The 21,488-nt window shown below is 39.1% G+C and overlaps 1 protein-coding gene across 1 annotated transcript in view; it reads right to left on the bottom strand.

Annotated features, from left to right (window-relative positions):
• The window catches only part of LOC111142889 (PATJ, crumbs cell polarity complex component), a 372,385-nt gene that overhangs the window by 134,600 nt on the left and 216,297 nt on the right, over nucleotides 1-21,488 (bottom strand). The window contains exon 27 of the mRNA XM_022496281.1: nucleotides 14,277-14,473. Within this exon, the coding sequence (XP_022351989.1) occupies nucleotides 14,277-14,473 (197 nt within the window). The remainder of the gene's footprint in view (nucleotides 1-14,276; nucleotides 14,474-21,488) is intronic.

Genomic DNA, 21,488 nt, shown 5'->3' with positions numbered 1-21,488 from the left:
TCTTTTGAATCCTAAATCCTGACAATTCTGAAAAATACTGACTTCAAGGAAGTGAGAAGAGACATACATTTATGTTTTGCTCTGATTATTAGTGTTTCTGTGAAAGTTGCCCCAATTGCTATAGGTTGGTTCACTTGATCAAAATGAAGGAGGTGCCTTGGATAATTTCCTGTTACCTGCAGGGCATAAAAGGAGCGAATGGAGGCAGAAGTATAATCCACCTCTTAAAAGCTCATTAATATTGCAAAGGAATCATGTTTTCCTAGGAGGCTGGGGCATTACAGCCCACCTCTCTTGGTGGTCTTGTTAGTCCCATAAGTGACTAGGACTCAGCTGACCACTGACCTGGAATTCCTTCTTCCAAGAACATTGGTACATGCTGTGAGTCAAGACTTCCCCCAAACTAGTGAGGCCCAGCTTCATGCTTGCCTCTTTCATACAATGATCTAATTAGATCTCTACTCCAAATCCTTCTGTTACTAGACGTTTTCCTCTCTTCAAAATATTTTCCTTGACATGCCCACAGAGACAGCCAGACACCCAATCAGTCATCAAAGGACTTGCTCAAAGTGCCTAACTCCCCTCCTCCAAACTTCACCTTCTCTTTAAAAAAGAAAGAAAGAAAGAAAAAAAAGATTAAAGTCTTGTCAGTCAATCAGTCCTGTAGAATCAGGGTTAGATCATGCACATCTGGAAACTTCTAAAGGCTGTGTCACACAGAGTCTGGCACTGCCTCGCTGCGTGGCATGGCAGGCGGGTAAGACGGGTGAAGACACTGAGACTCACACTTGGGGACTTGTCTGAGGATTCTAGGGAAGGGAGTGGCAGAGCCAGAACCCCAACTCCCATCTCCTGATCCCAAAGCCTCTTTCTAGCAGGGATGGGGTTGGAAGGGGACTCCTGCTACTTTGCATAATACTCGTTCAAATCACCCAGAGCCCAACCACCTCCCTCTCTCTCCAAAATAATTCCCCAGCTCCCAATTCTCATTCTAGACTCTGGAGTAGTGAAGGCAGATAAAAATCCAAGTGGCAACTTTAAAAACTGCCTCACCCGAGTACAATCCTACTTTCTCAGTCACTTCCTTATGTGTTAATGTAGGATATATATGTAAAGAATTTTTTTCATTTATAAAAACCACATCTGGCAGGTCGGCTACGGTCTGATCACATACAGTGTTTGCTAGGTTTGGGGGAAATGGCCTCTTATTCAAATTTTCCATCTCGCAGTTTGTAAAACACAGAAGAAAGATGATTTGATATTTTTTATGCTACATATTCAAACAACCACACCAAGACATATGTACCAGTATGTTGTAGTATTATTTGTACTGGCATATAACTAATATATATCATAAATGACATATCATTCAGTAGAAAAGGTATGTACAGTATGATTCTGTTTGTTTACATTAATTTTAAAATCTGTCCTTTGCACAATGTATGTGACAATGCATTAGACCAACAGGGAGGATGGTAAGTTGACTGGGGTTACCTGGAGAGGAGTAGTATTACAGAGGTAAAAGAGGGAAGAGTATTACTCTTACCTGTACCATTAGAATTTTTTAATGATTACATGATATTTTAAAAACATGTAAAAAAGTATAATCTGTGAGTTAAAAAAGAGAAAAAAATAGCAGTAAGAATTAACATCTTTATGACAATTCGGTATACTAGGGAATCATTTAGAATTAAAATCTATTTGCTGGGGCGCCTGGGTGGCTCAGTGGGTTAAGCCTCTGCCTTAGGCTCAGGTCATGATCTCAGGGTCTCTGCTCAGTAGGGAGCCTGCTTCTCCCTCTCTCTCTGCCTGCTTCTCTGCCTACTTGTGATTTCTCTCTCTGTCAAATAAATAAATAAAATCTTAAAAAAAAATCTATTTGCTAACATAATACTTTTGAATCATAGTCAGAAACATAAATGAGGAGGGGCAAGAAAACTTAGAGTCAAAATAATTTTAAATTATGATATTTAAACGTTGTGCAAAATTCTGAGCCTTCAGCTGAGAAATCCTCCTATTCTCCTACCCTAATTTTTCTAGCCACAGCCCCTACGTTATGTCAATCCCATCCACTTGGCATTTAAAAGAGACATATGGAAACAGAGACTCAAGTTCAAGGGCAGGAAGTATTACAGACCATGTAAGGATCTCTTCTTTTCTTTTGTGGATTCCAGGAGACACTCAATGTTACTTGGCTGATGAAATTGCTAGTTTCATCACTGAGCACACTACTTTATTTCACGCAATTGGTGTGTAATCTGAACTGAAGAGCAAATGGTCATATCTTCTACAATAAGGTTCCTGGTACTTTTGTCAATGTCCTTCTATGACAGGAGCAAAAATTCGCATCTAGACTCCTAATAAAATCTGCTATATACTGACTAGTTAAAAGCTCACGTAGGTCCCACCTTCAGAGATTCTCTCTAGTAGGATGGGATAGAGTGTGATTATCTAGGTGAACCTGTCTGATACACAAATCTGGTTGACAGCAACCTACACAGCTGAAGAGATTTGTTTGGTAAAATTTTTGAGAAAGGATTTACAGCTTTTATGTTCCCCAGAATAGAGATCAGAAATTCCTTAGACTAAGTCATGAGCTGAAGTTTGAAAGCAAAAATTTAGACCTCAGAATCACAGAACATTAAGTTTGAAAGATTTTTAAAGATATTACTGACTTCTCTTCTATTTTATAGTTAAGAGATGCCAAGAGAGATTAAGGGATTTATCTGGAAAAAAAAATGTTAATTAAAAATGTATCTGGTATCACAAGCTATCTCTCTTACAAAAAAAATAGTACATTTTTTAAAAAAGATTTTATTTATTTATTTGACAGAGATCACAAGTAGGCAGAGAGGCAGGCAGAGAGAGAGAGAGAGAGGGACGCAGGCTCCCTGCTGAGCAGAGAGCCCGATGCAGGACTTGAGCCCAGGACCCTGAGACCATGACCTGAGCCGAAGGCAGCGGCTTAACCCACTGAGCTACCCAGGAGCCCCAAATAGTACATTTTTAACAAATAATAACTAGTATTCTTGTTTTTCCATTCTGTCATCTTTACCTTTGAATTTCAAGTCAATTACCTAAAGTTACGAAGCATTTAAAAAAATCTATACAAAGAAGAGACATCTGATCTAAAGAAGGATTTTTATTTAGGATAATAACACAAATAATGCCATGAACTTATGCCAAAACAGTTGGGCTAGGTTTTTTAAATGTCTGTGGAAGTACCCTGAATAAAATACAAGGGCAAAAGAATGAAAGGAGGGAAATGCACATCGGCATCAAGGACTTAGTTAAGCAGTTCAATGTAGCTGGATCTTCTAACAGTGAAGCAGTTGCAGAAGCTGCAAAGGCAGGTCAAAGATATCTTCTGAAGGGCTTTGGATATTATGATAAGGAGTTTCGATTATCCCATTAGTGAATATTCTTCTGTGTTATACTTAAATTTCATTTTAAAACAAAATAAATAAAATCTTTTTAAAAAGTGGGGGGCGGGGTGTCTGGGTGGCTCAGTCAGTTAAAAGTCTGACTTTTGATTTTGGCTCGGGTCATGATCTCAGGATCATGAGACTCTCTCTCTGCAGCCCCCAGCCCCGCCATGCTCTCTCTAAATGAATAAAATCTTAAAAAACAAAACAAAACATATAGATAACCTGAATAGGTGTTGGAAGAGCATTTGACAAAATACAATGTCAAATTGTGATTTAAAAGGAAAATCCTTGTACCAAATTAGAAATGGAAAGGAATCTCCTAGGCTTGATAAAGGGCACGTATCAAAAACCTACATATAGGTAAGGTCTTCTTTAATTATCCAACACCAAATGGCTTCTGAGATTGGCGACCAAAAAAAAAAAAAAAAAAAAAAAAAAGAGAGAGAGAAAGAGAAAAACGAAGGAAGGAAGGACGAAAAAGGTCATAAAGATTGAGGAGGAAGAAATAAAACTCCCTTACACAGATGAAATGATCAATTATCTCTAGAAAATGCTAAGGAATCAACAAAAAAAAACCCTACTAGAACTAGTAGGTTACTTTAGCATGATTATAGGATACAAGGCCAATAATCAAATACATGAAAATCAATAGTATTTCTATATACTAGCAACACATAAAAATGAAAAAATAAAAAAATCCACTTATAAAAGCACTGAATATGAAATAGATAAGAATACATTTAACTGAAAATGGAAAAGTTCTGTACTGAAAATTGTGAAACATTTCAGGAAAATAATTAAATGGAGAGATAGTGCATTCATAATTTGGAAGATTCAGTATTGTCAAGATGCCTAGCCTCCCTAAATTAAACTATAGATTCAATACAATTACCTATCAAAATCCAAGGAGACTTTAAAAAAAGAAAAAAGAAATGTACAAGTTGGTTCAAAGATTCATACAGAAACTCAAAGGACCTAGAATAGCCAAGATAGTTTTCAAAGTAAGAACAAAACAAGGACATAGCGCTACCTGAATTCGAGACTTGCTATAAAGACACAGTAATCAGGATAGTGTGGAAACAGCATCAAAGATAGGGAGATTAACAGAAGAGGACTGAGAGTCCAAAAATAGACATACAGCTATATGGTAATTTCATTTTTGACAAAGGTGCAAAGGAAATCAATGAGGGGAAAAAAGTCTTTTCAACAAATGGTGCTGATCAACTAGGAACTCACATGGAAAAAAACCCATCAACCCTTATCTTACAGCACACACAAAAATTAATTCAAGATGGATCATAGAAGTAAACACAAAAGCTAAAACTATAAAGTTTTTAAAAGAAAATATAGGATAATATTATTGTAATTATTGGAGGGAAGCAAAGATTCTTAGCTAGGACAGTAACTATAAAAGAAAACATGAATAAATAATAATTTCATCAAAACTAAGAAGTTCTATACATAAAAAGATACATTAAAAAAATAGACAAGCCACAGATTGAAAGATCCATAAATCATGTATCTGACAAAGAATTAGTATATCTACTAACGAACTTTTACATTCAGTTCAATTATAAAAGACAACCTAATTAAAAATGGAAAAAAGACTTAGACACTTTATAAAATAATCTGAAAGGCTGTTGAAAAAGAAAAATGCTTAATTTCATCAGTCATCAAGAAAATGTAAACTAAAGGGGCGCCTGGGTGGCTCAGTCAGTAAGGTTAAGTGTCTGCCTTGGGCTTAGATCATGGTCCCAGGGTCCTGGGATGGAACCCTGCATTGGGCTCCCAGCTCAGCAGACAGCCTGCTTCTCCCTCTCCCTCTGCCTGTTGTTCTGCCTACTTGTGGTCTCTATCTCTCTGTCAAATAAATAAATAAAATCTTAAAAGAAAGGGAAAAAAATGTAAATTAAAGTCACAATGAGGAACCATTACAAAGCCACCAGAGGAGCTAAGGTTATGAACAACCTGAATGCCCATACGCTGCTGGTGGGAATGTTTAATAGTCCACAACTCTTTGGGGAAAAGGGCTGGCGCATTCTTTTTAAGCTAAACACACAACTACCTTGTGACCCACTAATTTACTATTAATATTTATCCAAGAAAAAGGAAAATATTTGTCCTCAAAAAGACCTGTCACACAAATGTTCCTAGCAACTTTATTCAAAACTCTGCAAAAAATCCAAAAGCCCATCCACAGGTAAACTGATAAGCAGATTGTGGTAGTTATTCAATGTACTATTATTCAGAAACAAAATGGGACAAACTACTAATACAGGCAATAGCACAGATAAATCACCAACGTGCAAAGTGAAAGAAGCTGGACACCAAAGAGTACTACTATACCATCTCATATATATTAAGTTCTACAACGGGAAAAACTAACGAAAGGAAAAAATAAAAAATACATCAATTTAGTATTTGCCTCCCGGGATGGGAGACATTCCAATGGGAGAATACATGAGAGAAAAGTTTCTAGGGAGAGAGAAATGATCAATGTTTGGATTATTCAGGTGTATACAGCTGTCAAAATTGTACAGAGAAGGGGCGCCTGGGTGGCTCAGTGGGTTAAGCCGCTGCCTTCGGCTCAGGTCATGATCTCAGGGTCCTGGGATCGAGTCCCACATCGGGCTCTCTGCTCAGCAAGAAGCCTGCTTCCCTCTCTCTCTCTCTCTGCCTGCCTCTCCGTCTACTTGTGATCTCTCTCTGTCAAATAAATAAATAAAATCTTTAAAAAAAAAAATTGTACAGAGAAGATCTGTGCATTTCATTTTTTGTAAATTTTGCCCCCCCACCGGAATACAAATGTAACAATTGTGTAGGGATGGACATCTGGAGGGGTAGGTGACACAAAAGTGACCGAGGGTTGACCACTGCTGAACCATGTGAGGGCTACAGAGGATTTCATTACGTCATTCTGCTTACTGTACAGATGCCCCAAAATATCCTTAATAAGAGCTGGTTTTTTTTTTTTTTTAATTTTTTAAGAAGGAAAACCACATATGGGTATAACTTCCTACCTAAGCTTTTCCTGATAGAATACCTTTTGATTTTTAACCCTCAAACTTTATAAGGATCTACATATACTCTCAATCAAGTATTTTTCAGTAATGTTTATCCCCAATAGAAAGAAAAATACTTTAAACAGAATGTGTGAGGGAAAAGTCCCAAGCGTCTTCCAGGTACAGAATTGCAAGGTGACGATCTGAACCACAGACTCAGTAATAACATAGAGGGTGTGCAGGCTGGATGTTGGCGGAGCAAAGAGAGACCGTTTCACTGCACACAAATGCAACTGTGTTAGCAATCATACTATTTGGTGATTCTGAAACGATAGTAGACATGTCACATCCTAACAGGTTTATGTGTTACTTATAAGCAATTATTTTTGTTCATTTCACTAGTATTATAGAAAATCAGTAGGAGGGAGGACAGGGGGTTGATGTGTAATCTATAAATTCTCCGGACTTAAAATAATGAGAAATAGGCTCATGGCTGCTCTCTGGGGTGGAACATCTGATTTTCACTTTGGGTTACTGATTTTAGGCCTACCTCTTAAAAACTGTAATTAAAACACATAGATACAACCACATTTTTTATGAGTTTAAGCAGCTGTCTGACATTGTTAGTGAGTCAAAACTGGAATAAGAATTTCATTAACACTTTTCTTCCAGGTTTTGTGCCTTAAGATTGCATAGTGTCTGTAAGAGATTTCTACTGTGCCAATGGGTCAAATACAGATATAAGTTATATGTTGAATTGATACAAGGAAAACCTCGATAATCTAAGAGCATATCTTGGGCACCTGGGTGGCTCAGTTGGTTAAGCCTCTGCCTTCAGCTCAGGTCATGATTCCAGGGTCCTGGGATTAAGCCCCATATGGGACTCCCTGCTCAGCAGGGAGCCTGCTTCTCCCTCTGCCCCCCAATCTCCTCTTGCTCTCTCTCTCAAATAAGTAAATACAATCTTTAAAAAAAAAGAAAGCACATCTTTCTTGACTGCATTTCAGTACGGTCATTATGATGGCAATGAGTAGGACTCGAAGGAAGTAGAGAAGAAACTGGAAAAAGCAGGAAGGAGGCCTGAAGAACTACCCCAATATGTCGCATATGAGCTGACGGAAAACTGCAGGAAGGAGAGTCTTGCTAAAAACCAATTATTCTTTCCGAGTGGCAACTTTCTTCCCCAGCATAGATTCCTATCCCTACTTTTTATATTCTTTCCATGGTCTTCTCCCGCACTTTCTCTCATGAACTTTATCTCTGATGTTACGACAATGTGGCTCACTGTAGCAATCCCACATGAAGCTTTCGTAGAGTGATGAGCACTGCAGTAATAAAAATTAAATGATTGTCATTTCTCCATAAGATCAGTAAGAATACTGACTTTCAGTCTGAATATTTCAGCAGTATAAAGACAATGAAGTGTGACGAAATAATTCAGAACTCTTCCCCCGACATGCCAGGGACGGAAACCCAACATAGCAGCAATTGAGCTCCAGGACTACAAAGCAGGACACAGACAGGAATGAGGCCACCAACATGCGCTATGTTCTCCGTTATTTCCTGCAGCTTGAAAACAAAACCTTAACTTTACAACGGTATTGAGGAGGAAAGCTCCTAAGATTCGAAGTTCAGAGAAGTTCTCAAATTGGGCAAGAAAAACCTCAAAAAAGGATTATTTTTCTTCTTTGATTCTTGAGGGATGGCTATAATTTCACCAACTGCATTCTTTCCTAATTGAATTCAGAGCGGCATTCAATTTTAAAACGACAGTAAGAGTAACAAGGTATTGTATTATCAGAAACTATCTCAGCTAGTTTGAACTAGTACCAGACCAACTCCATGAATCTAGATCTACTGAAACTATGAAATGATGAGAGATTTACCTAGTACTTTCTAAGTAAGTTCTATGCCCAATGTGGGGCTTGAGCTCATGACCCTGAGATCAAGAGGGGCACGCTCTACCGACTGAGCCAGCCAGGAGCCCCACCTACTACTTTTTAGAATCATTATTAATCCAGAACGAAATAACTTAAGACCTTAGAGTCAGAAAAGGTAGTGTTTGCAGGCTGATTCTACCCCTTCCCACCTCAGTTTCCTTATCTGTAAAATGGGGATTAAAATAGCACCACTTTCATAGGTTTGTTGTAAAAGTCAGGAGAATGCACGGGAAGAACTTAGCACTGATTTGAAAACACTATGTATTCAGCATGAGCTCAATTCCTCGTATGGCTTCTCTAGCCCCCAAAAGTTCTCTTAATGAGGACATCTTTTTGTCACTCATATTGGATATCACACAATGGACAAGAAATGACTTAACAAGACAGAGATAGCTACTGATTATATGCCGGAATAACCAGGGCTGTACTTTGAAGCAAGGAAAATGTCACACACACAGCAGAGACCCCACTACTGTTGTATGTGTGAGGCCGTCCCATCAGGCAGCACCACATTCTTCTGTTGACTTCCAGAGTTGTGAATTAGGCTGTAGACTATTTTTAGAGTCCCCAAATGGGGTCACTTTAGCTTTGCATATGGGAAGGTCATATTCAGGATCTGCTAACAGTATTTATTTTTGTCAGGCTTAATCAACCGTTTGTTTTTTTTTTTTTAAGATTTTTTTATTTATTCATTTGACAGATAGAGATCACAAGTAGGTAGAGAGACAGGCAGAGAGAGAGGAGGAAGCAGGCTCCCCGCTGAGCAGAGAGCCCGATGCGGGGCTCGATCCCAGGACCCTGGGATCATGACCTGAGCCGAAGGCAGAGGCTTTAACCCACTGAGCCACCCAGGCGCCCCTAATCAACCGTTTTTTAACAAGTGCCTTGAGCCATAACAGACATGTAATACGTTACTTATTTAAAATGTCAAGTATGTTTTAACACTTATAAAACCATTGCCACAGGTCAATCAATTTATTTTTGCACTTTTAGCTCTTACAAAATACCCACCTCTTAATAAAACTAGGGAAAATCATTTTATTGCAATTTTGCCCATCCTTTAGTCTTCTTTCTTCTCCTCAAACTAGTGTTTCTATAGTGGGATGTTTTATTAAATGAGGTCTTTTAGGGCATAATTATTGCATTAAGAAGCACAATTTATAAAATTACATCCATGTATGGTAATAATGTAAAAGAGCCAATCTAAGAGGACAGATGCTTTTGACTGAGAATTAGAACCTTATCTGTGGATGCACAAAAGCTAGTGATTTGTTTACTATTCTCCTGCGTTTCTAAATCACATTGAAGTTCTTCCGAAAGATTTCAAGAATAATGCCCTGGCAAGAAGAGAGTGAGGAGTGGGTGCTGAGACCAGGGCGGTGTGCAGAGCCCTGAGGTAGAAGATTTCTCCTGACGCAGCTTCATGGGTCAGGGCCAGTCACTGACATTTTATGTCAGGGTTTTATCCTCTTAAAAAATAAGTATAATGAGACAATAAGATCTGAGTTTACCTGTGGTTCTATGTCTTCATCCCTGGCAGATACTGGAAGACTTCATGCTTTTTATTTGCAGTGGGTCTTAAGTAAACATATTAGACACGGGGAAAATAACGACATTTAGCTTTGGCTCTGCTGCAGGTGAATGTTTCAAAGGGAACGCACGATGTCTGTCTCACAGGGTGTGGGAGCAGATGAGCCTTGGCTCTCTGTGCTAGCCCTGTCCCTGGTCCGGCTTGTGCCCCCCACACTGCTTCTTCTGGCTGCTTTTGCAACCCGACAGATCACTCCAATCCCCCACTTGATGTTATCCACTCGTTCTTCCCACACTTGCACCATAGGGAAGATTATAAATAAATCCTATATTCATAGGACAGCACCATGCCCAGGCCTGTGTATTTTCTGGGACTAATTGCTCAGGGAAAGCCAATACACTGGTGCAAGTCTCATTCCAGTCTACATGGTAATTATATGCTAATGCCTTTTGAAATTAATTCAGAACCCCCCACACTGGCATCGCAGTAAAGGGTAAAGAAGCTGAGATTTAATCACATTGTCTTCTGGGGGCTTAATTTGAGATTTCTTTTATACATGAACTGGGCCATCGATCGGCAGAACTCGCTGGCTGCTCCTTTGCTATTAACAATGCAGTCCCACAGCAACAAAACTGCTGGCCACTGGCGTGCGGAAAATCAGTCACGACCAGGCTCTCAGGAAGAAGCAGAGCTTCTGACTTCAAAGAAGCCATGATGCGTGTTCGACCAAGTTCTTTTCTAAGTTCTACAAATTAGCCAAATTTTTAGGCCCGAAAACAAATCCGATCCACTCGAAACAAAAGGAGGCTCACAGCTGAGCAAGAACACAACAACAGCAACAAAGCAGTCCTAAGAAACGGTAAGAACAAACGGTGGAGCTTTAGAAACAATCAAGACACAGTTACCTTGATCTCCTAGAGAAGCCGCAAAAATAAATGGAGTGTGGGTAGGTGAGCAAATATACAAGATTTGCTCTAGCCCAGAAATCTAGTTAAGTATAATCTAAAAGCTCCCTATAAAAGCCTCCCACACAATGCAGTGTCCTTCCACAACCCAACACACTGTGATATCCAAAGAACGGCCATTTTAACATGGGCTTGTAGCTTTCCCAGTACTCATCATTAAGTCAGTTTCCTGTTCTCAGTTCGAACGGACATTGGATTTGATATCATGTGGTATACAAATGCCTCACATATCATAGAGGAATGATTAAAATTTTTTCTCAGCTATAAAAAGAAACGAGGGAAATGTTGCCCACACAAATTTTTTCCCGTCACCCCTGACCGAGAGCCAAAAGTCACGTGAGAGGATGGGTTATAACTGCCTAAGAATCCCGTCTGTGCATTTTTCTGTTCTTTCAGTTTTTTAAGATGCTACATGAAGCTATTGAGGAAGATGATTGCTTCCTTTTGGGACACACTTCCAGAGACACATGTACTCATACAAACTAAAAAAACTCCCAATACACAAATCCATATGAAAATATTATTTTACAAATAGTATCAGATGAAATGCATTACTTTGTGCCAGATACTATGGCAAAATCTGACCTGTCTTCTCTCAGTAGTTCTCACAATGCCCTCTGAAGTTTATGCTATACAGTCACTAGACTGTAAGCTCTATGAGAACAGGTACTATGGATTTTGTTCACCAATGTAAAATCAGCACCTTGTTCCTACACTGCTTCCTACATGACAGATGCATGGCAAGATACTTGCTGAATAAGTAATTTTCATTTGATAAAAGAGGCAACTGAGGGTTAGAGAAGATAAGTAACTAGCCACAGATATGAGAGGCTAGGATGTATGTTACAACATGTATCTATCAATCATTTTTTTTTTTAGACAAGAGAATCAATGGGGAGTAGACAAGGGTCAACTTATTGCCATATTTGCTCTTCTTGCCCTTTCCATTTCCACAAGAAGATAAAGTTGCTGAATAGCAACAAAAGGGCCAAATTCGGAAAGTCAAAAAAAAAAAAAAAAAAAAAAAAAAAAAAAAGGGGGCAAAAATGGAAAAAAAAAAAAAAAAAAAAAAAAAAAAAAAGACTAGGTGGGGTCCACTATGGCAAGATATTAATATCCACTTTCAGACAATGAGCTCTTCCAGCCTCTGGCCTAGAAAACAGAGACCTGAATTTTCTGTCTATAAGGGAGGAAATGTGATCTAATCAACAGTCAACTATGTGTAGTGCACTGTGTGCATTATGCCCCTTCTGAAATGCAACTAATGACTGAAAGTACTGGGATAAGTTAAAGCAGCTCTTCCAAGTTCAGCGCTCTCTGCCCTGTACCCACGGCAGACTTCTGTGTATGGACTATAACACACTCATTGCTCTGCAGCCTCTGCTCATTCGTTACCCACATCTAACACAAATGTCAGGCAGAGAAATAAAATATCGGTGTTCCTGTTGGTCTAGATCCCATGGGCCATTATTCCATGTTGAGTCTTAGTAAAATAGAGAAAACAGAACTAGAATCTTCATGTTCTAAATTATAGCCTCTGGAACATTGTCATATACCACGCAAGACAGGAAACCCATGCCTAGATCCATATGACACAACACAGTAACTTCAGATACATGATTTCCTAAAGACCAGAGCATCATAAATCAGGATTCTCATAGATCTAAACGAATGGGGTTCGGCGGACATACCACGGGGAACATAGTACACTTCAGTGGAGCATGAATCTCAGAGTCCGGCAAGCCTGGGTTCTTACCAAACTTAGTAACTTAGTTCTGTATTAGACAAGTGACTTACGTAGTTTTCTAATCCATAAAATGGGGACATGACGAGTACTTACCAGACAGGTCTCTTAAGAATACTGAAGTGTGGGATACACTTCAGTGTGTATACATACAAGTGTGGGAGCACCTAGGTAAAGTACCAGTAATAACTCAGTAAATTAGTTTTCACTTTCAGCTTGATGACCATCACTTTAATTTCATCACTGAAGGAGTCTCCAAGCATCAACCAAAGGAAACAAACTTCAAGTGATGAATTGTATTGCTTAATACGTACTGGGCTGCCTTTGATTTTTACGTATTTAATGATTATGCTGGTCACTGCTACTACCCAAGGTGGGTCCCTTTCATCAAGCTGCATCACAAAAGCACAAGGAAGGTGATTCCAGAAGTGATTTCTTTGTGGATCTTTAAGATGGGGAGAAACTACTGAGGCTTGGGAGAGAGGCGTGATGCTAATGGTCTCACAGTGGTGTCTGACCAGTTTGGGCTGTATTTATTATTAAGCAAATCAGATTGGGGTGACTGTGAATTCTGAGTCAAAGTCTGACGTGGAAATCATAAAATGCAAAATCAGAAACCCTCGTTTTAAGTCAGCAGTCTGACACTCAGTGCCTCTGTGATTTCTAGACCTTTAGATGTCCAAGGGCTGGAGCATTTTATTCAAGAGGCAGTACAGTGCACTGGTGAACAAAACCGAAGAAGCTGAACTGCCTGAGAGTGAGTCCCAGCACCACTGTTTCCTTTGTGACCCCACCAGTAAAAGAGGTTGCCGTATCAGACACTGAGTATGTATTAGTTGCTGCTGCTGTCCTTCTGATTATATTTTTCATTTTGCAGTGCAATAATCTTTTCGTTTCTGTTTCCTTCCTCTAGACTGTGAGCTCCCTCAATGAAGGGACTAGATGTATTCTTTCTTTCCATATACAGTCCCAAGAGACACTCTAATGATGTTGGCTGAATGATGGACTGGAACAGCAAACGAACATCAAAGTGAGATAGACTCGGAACAGAAACCCTGACTTTAAGCTGAGGAAAGTAAGAATAAATAAGAGTACTGATGAAATCATCTAGAGAGTAATTCACAAAGGATCAGCATCTCCTTAGCCTCTCTTATCTCTATCCTGTTCCTAAATAAGGAATCCATGTGGTCTTAAACCACATCACCAACTTCACAGGTAGTAACCAAGCCCTGACAACCAGTTCACAAAGTTCTATTGGTTCTAACACCTTCCCAAAAAACTAAACAACAACAAAAACAAATGCCATACTTACGGTTTATTCTAAAGCGAAAGAGAAATTTGATAAATACTAATAGATTAATACACAACTTAGTTTTGAACATTTTGGGATTTATGTTAAAAACAAATCCTATTCTTTTTAATAGGCTTTCATGAGATTTTGACTTAACGGTCCCTAAATTAATTTTGCAAGATCAGGTCTTACTCAAACAGCAAATAACATTTCCAAGTGACAGTATGATTTCTGTTTTTCCTTTGGAAAGTGATTTTGAATAATTAAAGAAAACATAATTTGTAACATTCTTCACCATCACCTCATTTTCCTGCGGACTGTCCCCTTCACCCTTGCACCTTACCAAAAGAGAAATTACAAATCTGTGTCCCTTACCTCCAACAGTTCATCTCCAATACGCATTCGCCCGTCCAGGGCAGCAGGCCCTTCGGGGTTAATTCCCACCACGAATATGCTCATGCGTGACCGGTCCTTATTACCAGCAAGGCTGAGTCCAAGTCCATTCTTATCCTTTTCAAGCTCAATAATGTGCAATTCTCCAGGCAGGTCTGCATATCTTTGCCTGATTTTTTCTATTGTTAAAAAAAAAGGGGTGGGGGGTAAAAAAATTAAATAGAGCACTTAAATCTACATTACAAAAGCATCAGCATGTCCCCATCCTGACCCATGATGGTCCTTTTTTGAGAATGAAGTAGTTGGAGTCATTCATCACCTTACATATAGGTTACAGTTAATTGTTCCATCTCCATTTTTTTTTTATTTTTTATTTTTAAAATTTATTTATTTATTTATTTGACAGAGATCACAAGTAGGCAGAGAGGCAGGCAGAGAGAGGGGGAGAAGCAGGCTCCCTGCTGAGCAGAGAGCCCGATGCGGGGCTCGATCCCAGGACCCCAAGACCACGACCTAAGCTGAAGGCAGAGGCTTAACCCACTGAGCCACCCAGGCGCCCCTCCATCTCCATTTTAAAAGTTTAGTTCACCAATAAAACGTTCTCCGATTGTTCAGGTTCACATGAGCCCAGAGTTGCTGTGCATTCCTTTCTTACCAAAAACAGTCAACACAATGTTGTAGAAACCCTAGCCTCCCTACCTCCCTCCAAAAAGAGAGGGGGGTCAGTGGGAAACAAAGAATATATACAGAGCATCAGCTCTGTGCCAAGAAAGTGTTTGGTCCTGGAGATATGGTTCCTATTCTCACGGACTTGCATTCCAGTAAGAAAAAAAAAATCAACAATTAATTCAAAATAATTATGTTTCTTTAAACTATACAAATGGTATAATAATATTTTATGATACGTGAGTAAAATAAAGGGAATTAAGGATGTTGGTTTAGCTGTCAGATCTGAATTCAATACACAAATCAACCATTCACTCAATGTCCAATAATTAATACATTACTTTATTTTATGGAATTCCATTTCTTCATGTGTAAAATGGGCATGACAATACCCTCTTCATGGTTGTTGAGAAAATGAGATAAAATACATATTAAAGAACTTAAAAGCTAGCTCATGCTTTATAGGAATTCTATAAATCTTTTATTTAATCTTTTGTCTTTCCTTGGTACGAACTCTCTTTGGTCTAAATTACCTACTTTAGGATTTGGCTGGTTACGCCTCACTTGTGTTGATTAGGTGCAACAAAACCACTCTGGCAGATCAGTGTGGGAAATGATACTGCTTTGAACATGGCTTGTCCCCCACAAAGCACTGGCTGAGGCCAGGTGTGTTTCTGGGGCCAGAGGTTGACACCTTCTACTATGGTATGATGCAATCATTTTATCAGTTGAATGACCATCTGGTAGACTGAGACTATCCTGGAACTGTATGGTCAGTCTAATGTTTGACTTAGGTCTACTGTCCTTCCAGGGAACCTTGCAATTCAAAGCTGAACTCAAGTAATTAGTGTTAAGGGGAATGGGGGGAGGAAAACAGCCTAGCTATGTTATCACTTTCCAGACCTAACAAACACTGCCTTAGGAGAACAGATATATTTAAACTCGTAAAAATACTTTAAAAAAATTAACCATATAAATGGCTGCTTATTTTAGAAACAGAATAAATTTGGAGTCTTAACTTTCTTTCTCTACAGCTAATGTGATGAACTTAAAAATCTCAGAGACAAAGAGAAAGTCCTGAAAGCAGCTAGGGACAATAGGTCTGTAACCTACAATAGCAGAAACATTAGACTGGCAGCAGACCTACCCACAGACACCTGGCAAGCCAGAAAAGGACTGGCATGACATATTCAGGGCACTAAATGAGAAAAATATGCAGCCAAAAACACTATAACCAGCCAGGCTGTCACCGAAAATAGGAGGAGAGAGAAAAAAGCTTCCAGGACAAAACAAAACTAAACTAAACTAAAAGAATTTGTGATCACCAAACCAGCCCTACAAGAAATATGGAAAGGGGTCCTCTATGCAAAGAGAGAGCCTAAAAGTAACACAGGCTAGAAGGGAAAAGAGACAGTATACAGTTAATAGTCACCTTACAGACAATACAATGCCACTAAAGTTATATCATTCAATAGTTACCCTCAATGTAAATGGGCTAAAGGCCTCAATCCAAAGACATAGGGTATCAGAATGGATAAAAAAACAAGACCCATTGATATGCTGTCTGCAAGAGACATTTTAGACCCAAAGACACCTCCAGATTTAAAGTGAGGGGGTGGGGGCGCCTGGGTGGCTCAGTGGTTAAAGCCTCTGCCTTCGGCTCAGGTCATGATCTCAGGGTCCTGGGATCGAGTCCTGCATCGGGCTCTCTGCTCAGCAGGGAGCCTGCCTCCTCCTCCTGTCTCTCTCTGCCTGCCTCCCTGCCTACTTGTGATCTGTCTGTCAAAAAAAAAAAAAATAATAAAAAAATAAAAAAAATAAAGTGAGGGGGTGGAAAACCATTTACCGTGTTAATGGACATCAAAAGAAATCTGCAGTGGCAATCCTTATATCAGACAAATTAGATTTTAAATCAAAGACTATAAAGAGATGAGGAAGGACACCATATCTACTTAAAGGGTCTATCCAACAAGAAGATCTAAGAATTGTAAATATTTATGCACCTAATGTGGGAGCAGCCAATTTTATAAGCCAATTAATAACAAAATCAAAGAACACATGGACCATAATACAATAATAGCAGGGGATTTTAACACTCCCCTCATTGAAATGGACAGATCATCTAAGCAAAAGAGCAACAAGGAAATCAGGGTTTTATTTTTTTTTTATTTTTTTTTTAAAGATTTTATTTATTTATTTGACAGAGAGAGATCACAAGTAGACAGAGAGGCAGGCAGAGAGAGAGAGAGAGAGGGAAGCAGGCTCCCTGCTGAGCAGAGAGCCTGATGTGGGACTCGATCCCAGGACCCTGGGATCATGACCTGAGCCGAAGGCAGCGGCTCAACCCACTGAGCCACCCAGGCGCCCCGAAATCAGGGTTTTAAATGACACACTGGACCAGATGGACTTCACAGATATATTCAGAATATTCCATCCCAAGGCAACAGAATACACATGAACATTCTCCAGAACAGATCACATCCTGGGTCACAAATCAGATTTCAACCAGTACCAAAAGACTGGGATCATTCCCTGCATAATATCAGACCATAATGCTTTGAAACTCGAACTCAATCACAAGAGGAAAGTTGGAAAGAACTCAGATACATGGAGGCTAAAGAGCATCCTACTGAAGAATGAATGGGTCAACCAGGAAATTAAAGAAGAATTTTAAAAAATAATAGAAACAAATGAAAATGAAAACACAACTGTTCAAAACCTTGGGATCCAGCAAAGGCACTCCTAAGAGGAAAGTATATAGCAATACAAACCTTTCTCAAGAAACAAGAAAGGTCTCAAATACACAACCTAACCCTGAACTTAAAGGAGCTGGAGAAAGAATAGCAATGAAAGCCTAAACCCAACAGGAGAAGAGAAATAATAAAGATCAGAGAAGAAATCAATGAAACAGAAACCAAAAGGACAGTAGAACTGATCAATGAAACTTAGAAGAGATCATATGAAACTAGGTGCGGATTCTTTGAAAGAATTAATAAGATTGATAAAACCCTGGCCAGACTTATCAAAAAGAAAAGAGAAAGGACCCCCCAAAATAAAATCGTGAATGAAAGAGGAGAGATCACTACCAATATGAAAGAAAGACAGAAAATTATATGAACATATTCTGAGCAACTGTATGCCAATAAATTAGATAATCTCAAAGAAATGGATGCATTCTTAAAGATGTATGAACTACCAAAAGTGAACCAGGAAGAAAGAGAAAACCTGAACAGACCCAGAACCAGAAAGGAAACTGAACCAATAATCAGAAATCTCCCAACAAACAAGAGCCCAGGGCCAGAGGTCTTCCCAGGGGGAATTCTACCAAACATTTAAAGGAGAATCAATACCTATTCTTCTGAAACTGTTCCAAAAATAGAAATGGAAGGGAAACTTCCAAACTCATTTTATGAGGCCAGCATTACCTTGATCCAAAACTGGACAAAGACCCCATCAAAACGGAGAATTACTGACTAATACCCCTGATGAACATGGATGCAAAAATTCTCACCAAAATACTAGCTAACAGGATCCAACAGTACATTAAAAGGATTATTCACCACCACCTATTCCTGGGCTGCAAGTTTGGTTCAACATCTGTAAATCAATCAATGTGATACACCACATTAATAAAAGAAAGAACAAGAACCATATGATATTCTCGATAGAGGCAGAAAAAGCATTTGACAAAGTACAGCATCCTTTCTTGATCAAAACTCTTCAAAGTGTAGGGATAGGGGGTACATACCTCAATATCATAAAAGCCATCTACGAAAACCCACAGCAAATATCATTCTCAATGCAGAAAAACTGAGAGCTTTTCCCCAAAGATCAAGAACATGGCAGGGATGTCCACTATCACCAACACTGTTCAACATAGTACTAAAAGTCCTAGCCTCAGCAATCAGACAACAAATAGAAATAAAAGCCACCCGAATCAGCAAAGAAGAAGTCAAACTCTTACTCTGCAGATGATGTGATACTTTATGTGGAAAACCCCAAAGACTCCACCCAAAACTGCTAGAACTCATACAGGAATTCAGTAAAGTGGCAGGATATAAAATCAATGCAGAGAAATCAGTTGCATTTCTATACACCAATAATAAGACAGAAGAAAGAGAAATTAAGGAGTCGATCCCGTTTACAATTGCACTCAAAACCATAAGACAACTAGGAATAAATCTAGCCAAAGAGGCAAAGAATCTGTACTCAGAAAACTATAGAACACTCATGAAAGAAATTGAGAAAGACACAGGAAATGGAAAAATATTCTATGCTCATGGATTGGAAGAACAAATATTGTGAAAATTCAATCCCTATCAAAATACCATCCCTATCAAAATGCAATCCCTATCAAACTTTTTTCATAGAGCCAGAACAAATAATCCTAAAACTTGTATGCAACCAGAAAAGACCCCAAATAGTTAGAGAAATGTTGGAAAATAAAAGCCAAGCTGGTAGCATCAGAATTCCAGACTTTAAGCTCTATTACAAAGCTGTAATCATCAAGAAAGTATGGTACTGGCACAAAAACAAACACATAGAGCAATGGAACAGAATAGAGAGCCCAGAAATGGACCCTCAACTCTATGGTCAACTAATCTTCGACAAAGCAGGAAAGAATGTCCAATGGAAAAAAGACAGTCTCTTCAAACAAATGGTGTTGGGAAAACGGGACAGCCACATGCAGAAGACTGAAACTGGACCATTTCCTTATACCACACACAAAAATAGACTCAAAATAGATGAAGACCTCAGTGTGAGATAGGAAACCCATCAAAATCCTAGAGCAACACACAGGCAGCAACCTTTCCAACCTCAGCAGCAGCAACTTCTTCCTAGGCACATAGCCAAAGGCAAGGGAAGCAAGGGTAAAAATGGACTTTTGGGACTTCATCAAGATAAAAAGTTTTTTGCACAGCAAAGAAATAGTCAATAAAACCAAAAGACAATGGACAGAATGGGAGAAGATATTTGCAAAAGTCATATCAGATAAAGGGCTAGTATCCAAAATCTATAAAGAACTTATCATCAAACTCAACACCCAAAGAACAAAAAAATCTAATCAAGAAATGGGCAGAAGATACAAACAGACGTTTCTGCAGAGAAGACATCCAAATGGCCAACAGACACAAGAAAAAGTGCTCAACATCACTCAGCATCAGGAAATACAAATCAAGGGGTGCCTGGTTGGCTCAGTGGGTTAAAGCCTCTGCCTTCGGCTCAGGTCATGATCCCAGGGTCCTGGGATGGAGCCACACATCGGGCTCTCTGCTCGGCAGGGAGCCTGCTTCCCCTCCTCCTACTTGTGATCTCTGTCAAGTAAAAAAATAAAATCTTAAAAAAAAAAAAAAAAGGAAATACAAATCAAAACCGCAGTGAGGTACGACCTCACACCAGTCAGAATGGCTAAAATTAACAAGTCAAGGAACTACATATACCAGTGAGGATGTGGAGAAAGGGAAACCCTCCTACACCGTTGGTGGGAATGCAAACTGGTGTAGCCACTCTGGAAAACAGTACGAAGGTTCCTCAAAAAGTTGAAAATAGAGCTACCCTACAATCCAGCAATTGCACCACTAGGTATTTACCCCAAAGATACAAATGTAGTGATCCAAAAGGGCACATGCACCCCAATGTTTATAGCAGCAATGTCCACAACAGCCAAACTATAGAAAGAGCCTAGATGTCTATCCACAGATGAATGAATAAAGATACAGTATATACATACAATGGACTATTATGCAGCCATCCAAAAATGATATCTTGCCATTTGCAATGACATATATGGAACTAGAGGGTATTATGCTGAGCGAAATAAGTCAATCAGAAAAAGACAATTATCATATGATCTCACTGATATGAGGAATTTGAGAAACAAGGCAGAGGATCATAGGTGAAGACAGGAAAAAATGAAACAAGACAAAATCAGAGAGGGAGACAAACCATAAAAGACTCTTAATCTCAGGAAACAAACTGTGGGTTAGTGGAGTGGAGGGGGATGAGAAGGATGGAGTGGCTGGGTGATGGCTACTGGAGAGGGTATGTTCTATGCTGAGCACTGTGAATTGTATAAGACTGATAATCACAGACCTGTACCCCTGAAACAAATAATACATTATATGTTAATGTAAGAGAGATAATGTGATAATAGAATTTTAAAAAAAGAATCTTAACTTTCACAGATAAATATTATTACTAAGAATAAAGAACGCATTGGGGGCGCCTGGGTGGCTCAGTTGGTTGGGCGACTGCCTTCGGCTCAGGTCATGATCCCGGACTTCCAGGATCGAGTCCCGCATCAGGCTCCCAGCTCTTTGGGGAGTCTGCTTCTCCCTCTGACCTTCTCCTCTCTCATGCTCTCTCTCACTCATTCTCTCTCAAATAAATAAATAAAATCTTTAAAAAAAAAAAAAGAATAAAGAACGCATTTAGCAAAATAGAGTAAAATAGAGGTCTTGCAATGTAACAAAAATGCATTCTAGATAGGAAAAAATAAAGTCATATTAACAAGCTTAATTTATTATC

The sequence above is a fragment of the Enhydra lutris genome, unplaced genomic scaffold (assembly GCF_002288905.1).
Source record: "Enhydra lutris kenyoni isolate GAN:26980312 unplaced genomic scaffold, ASM228890v2 scaffoldscaffold9, whole genome shotgun sequence".
Classification (NCBI taxonomy): domain Eukaryota; kingdom Metazoa; phylum Chordata; class Mammalia; order Carnivora; family Mustelidae; genus Enhydra; species Enhydra lutris.
The sequence above is the reverse complement of the archived record's forward strand: the minus strand, read 5'-3'. Positions and strand labels throughout refer to the sequence as shown.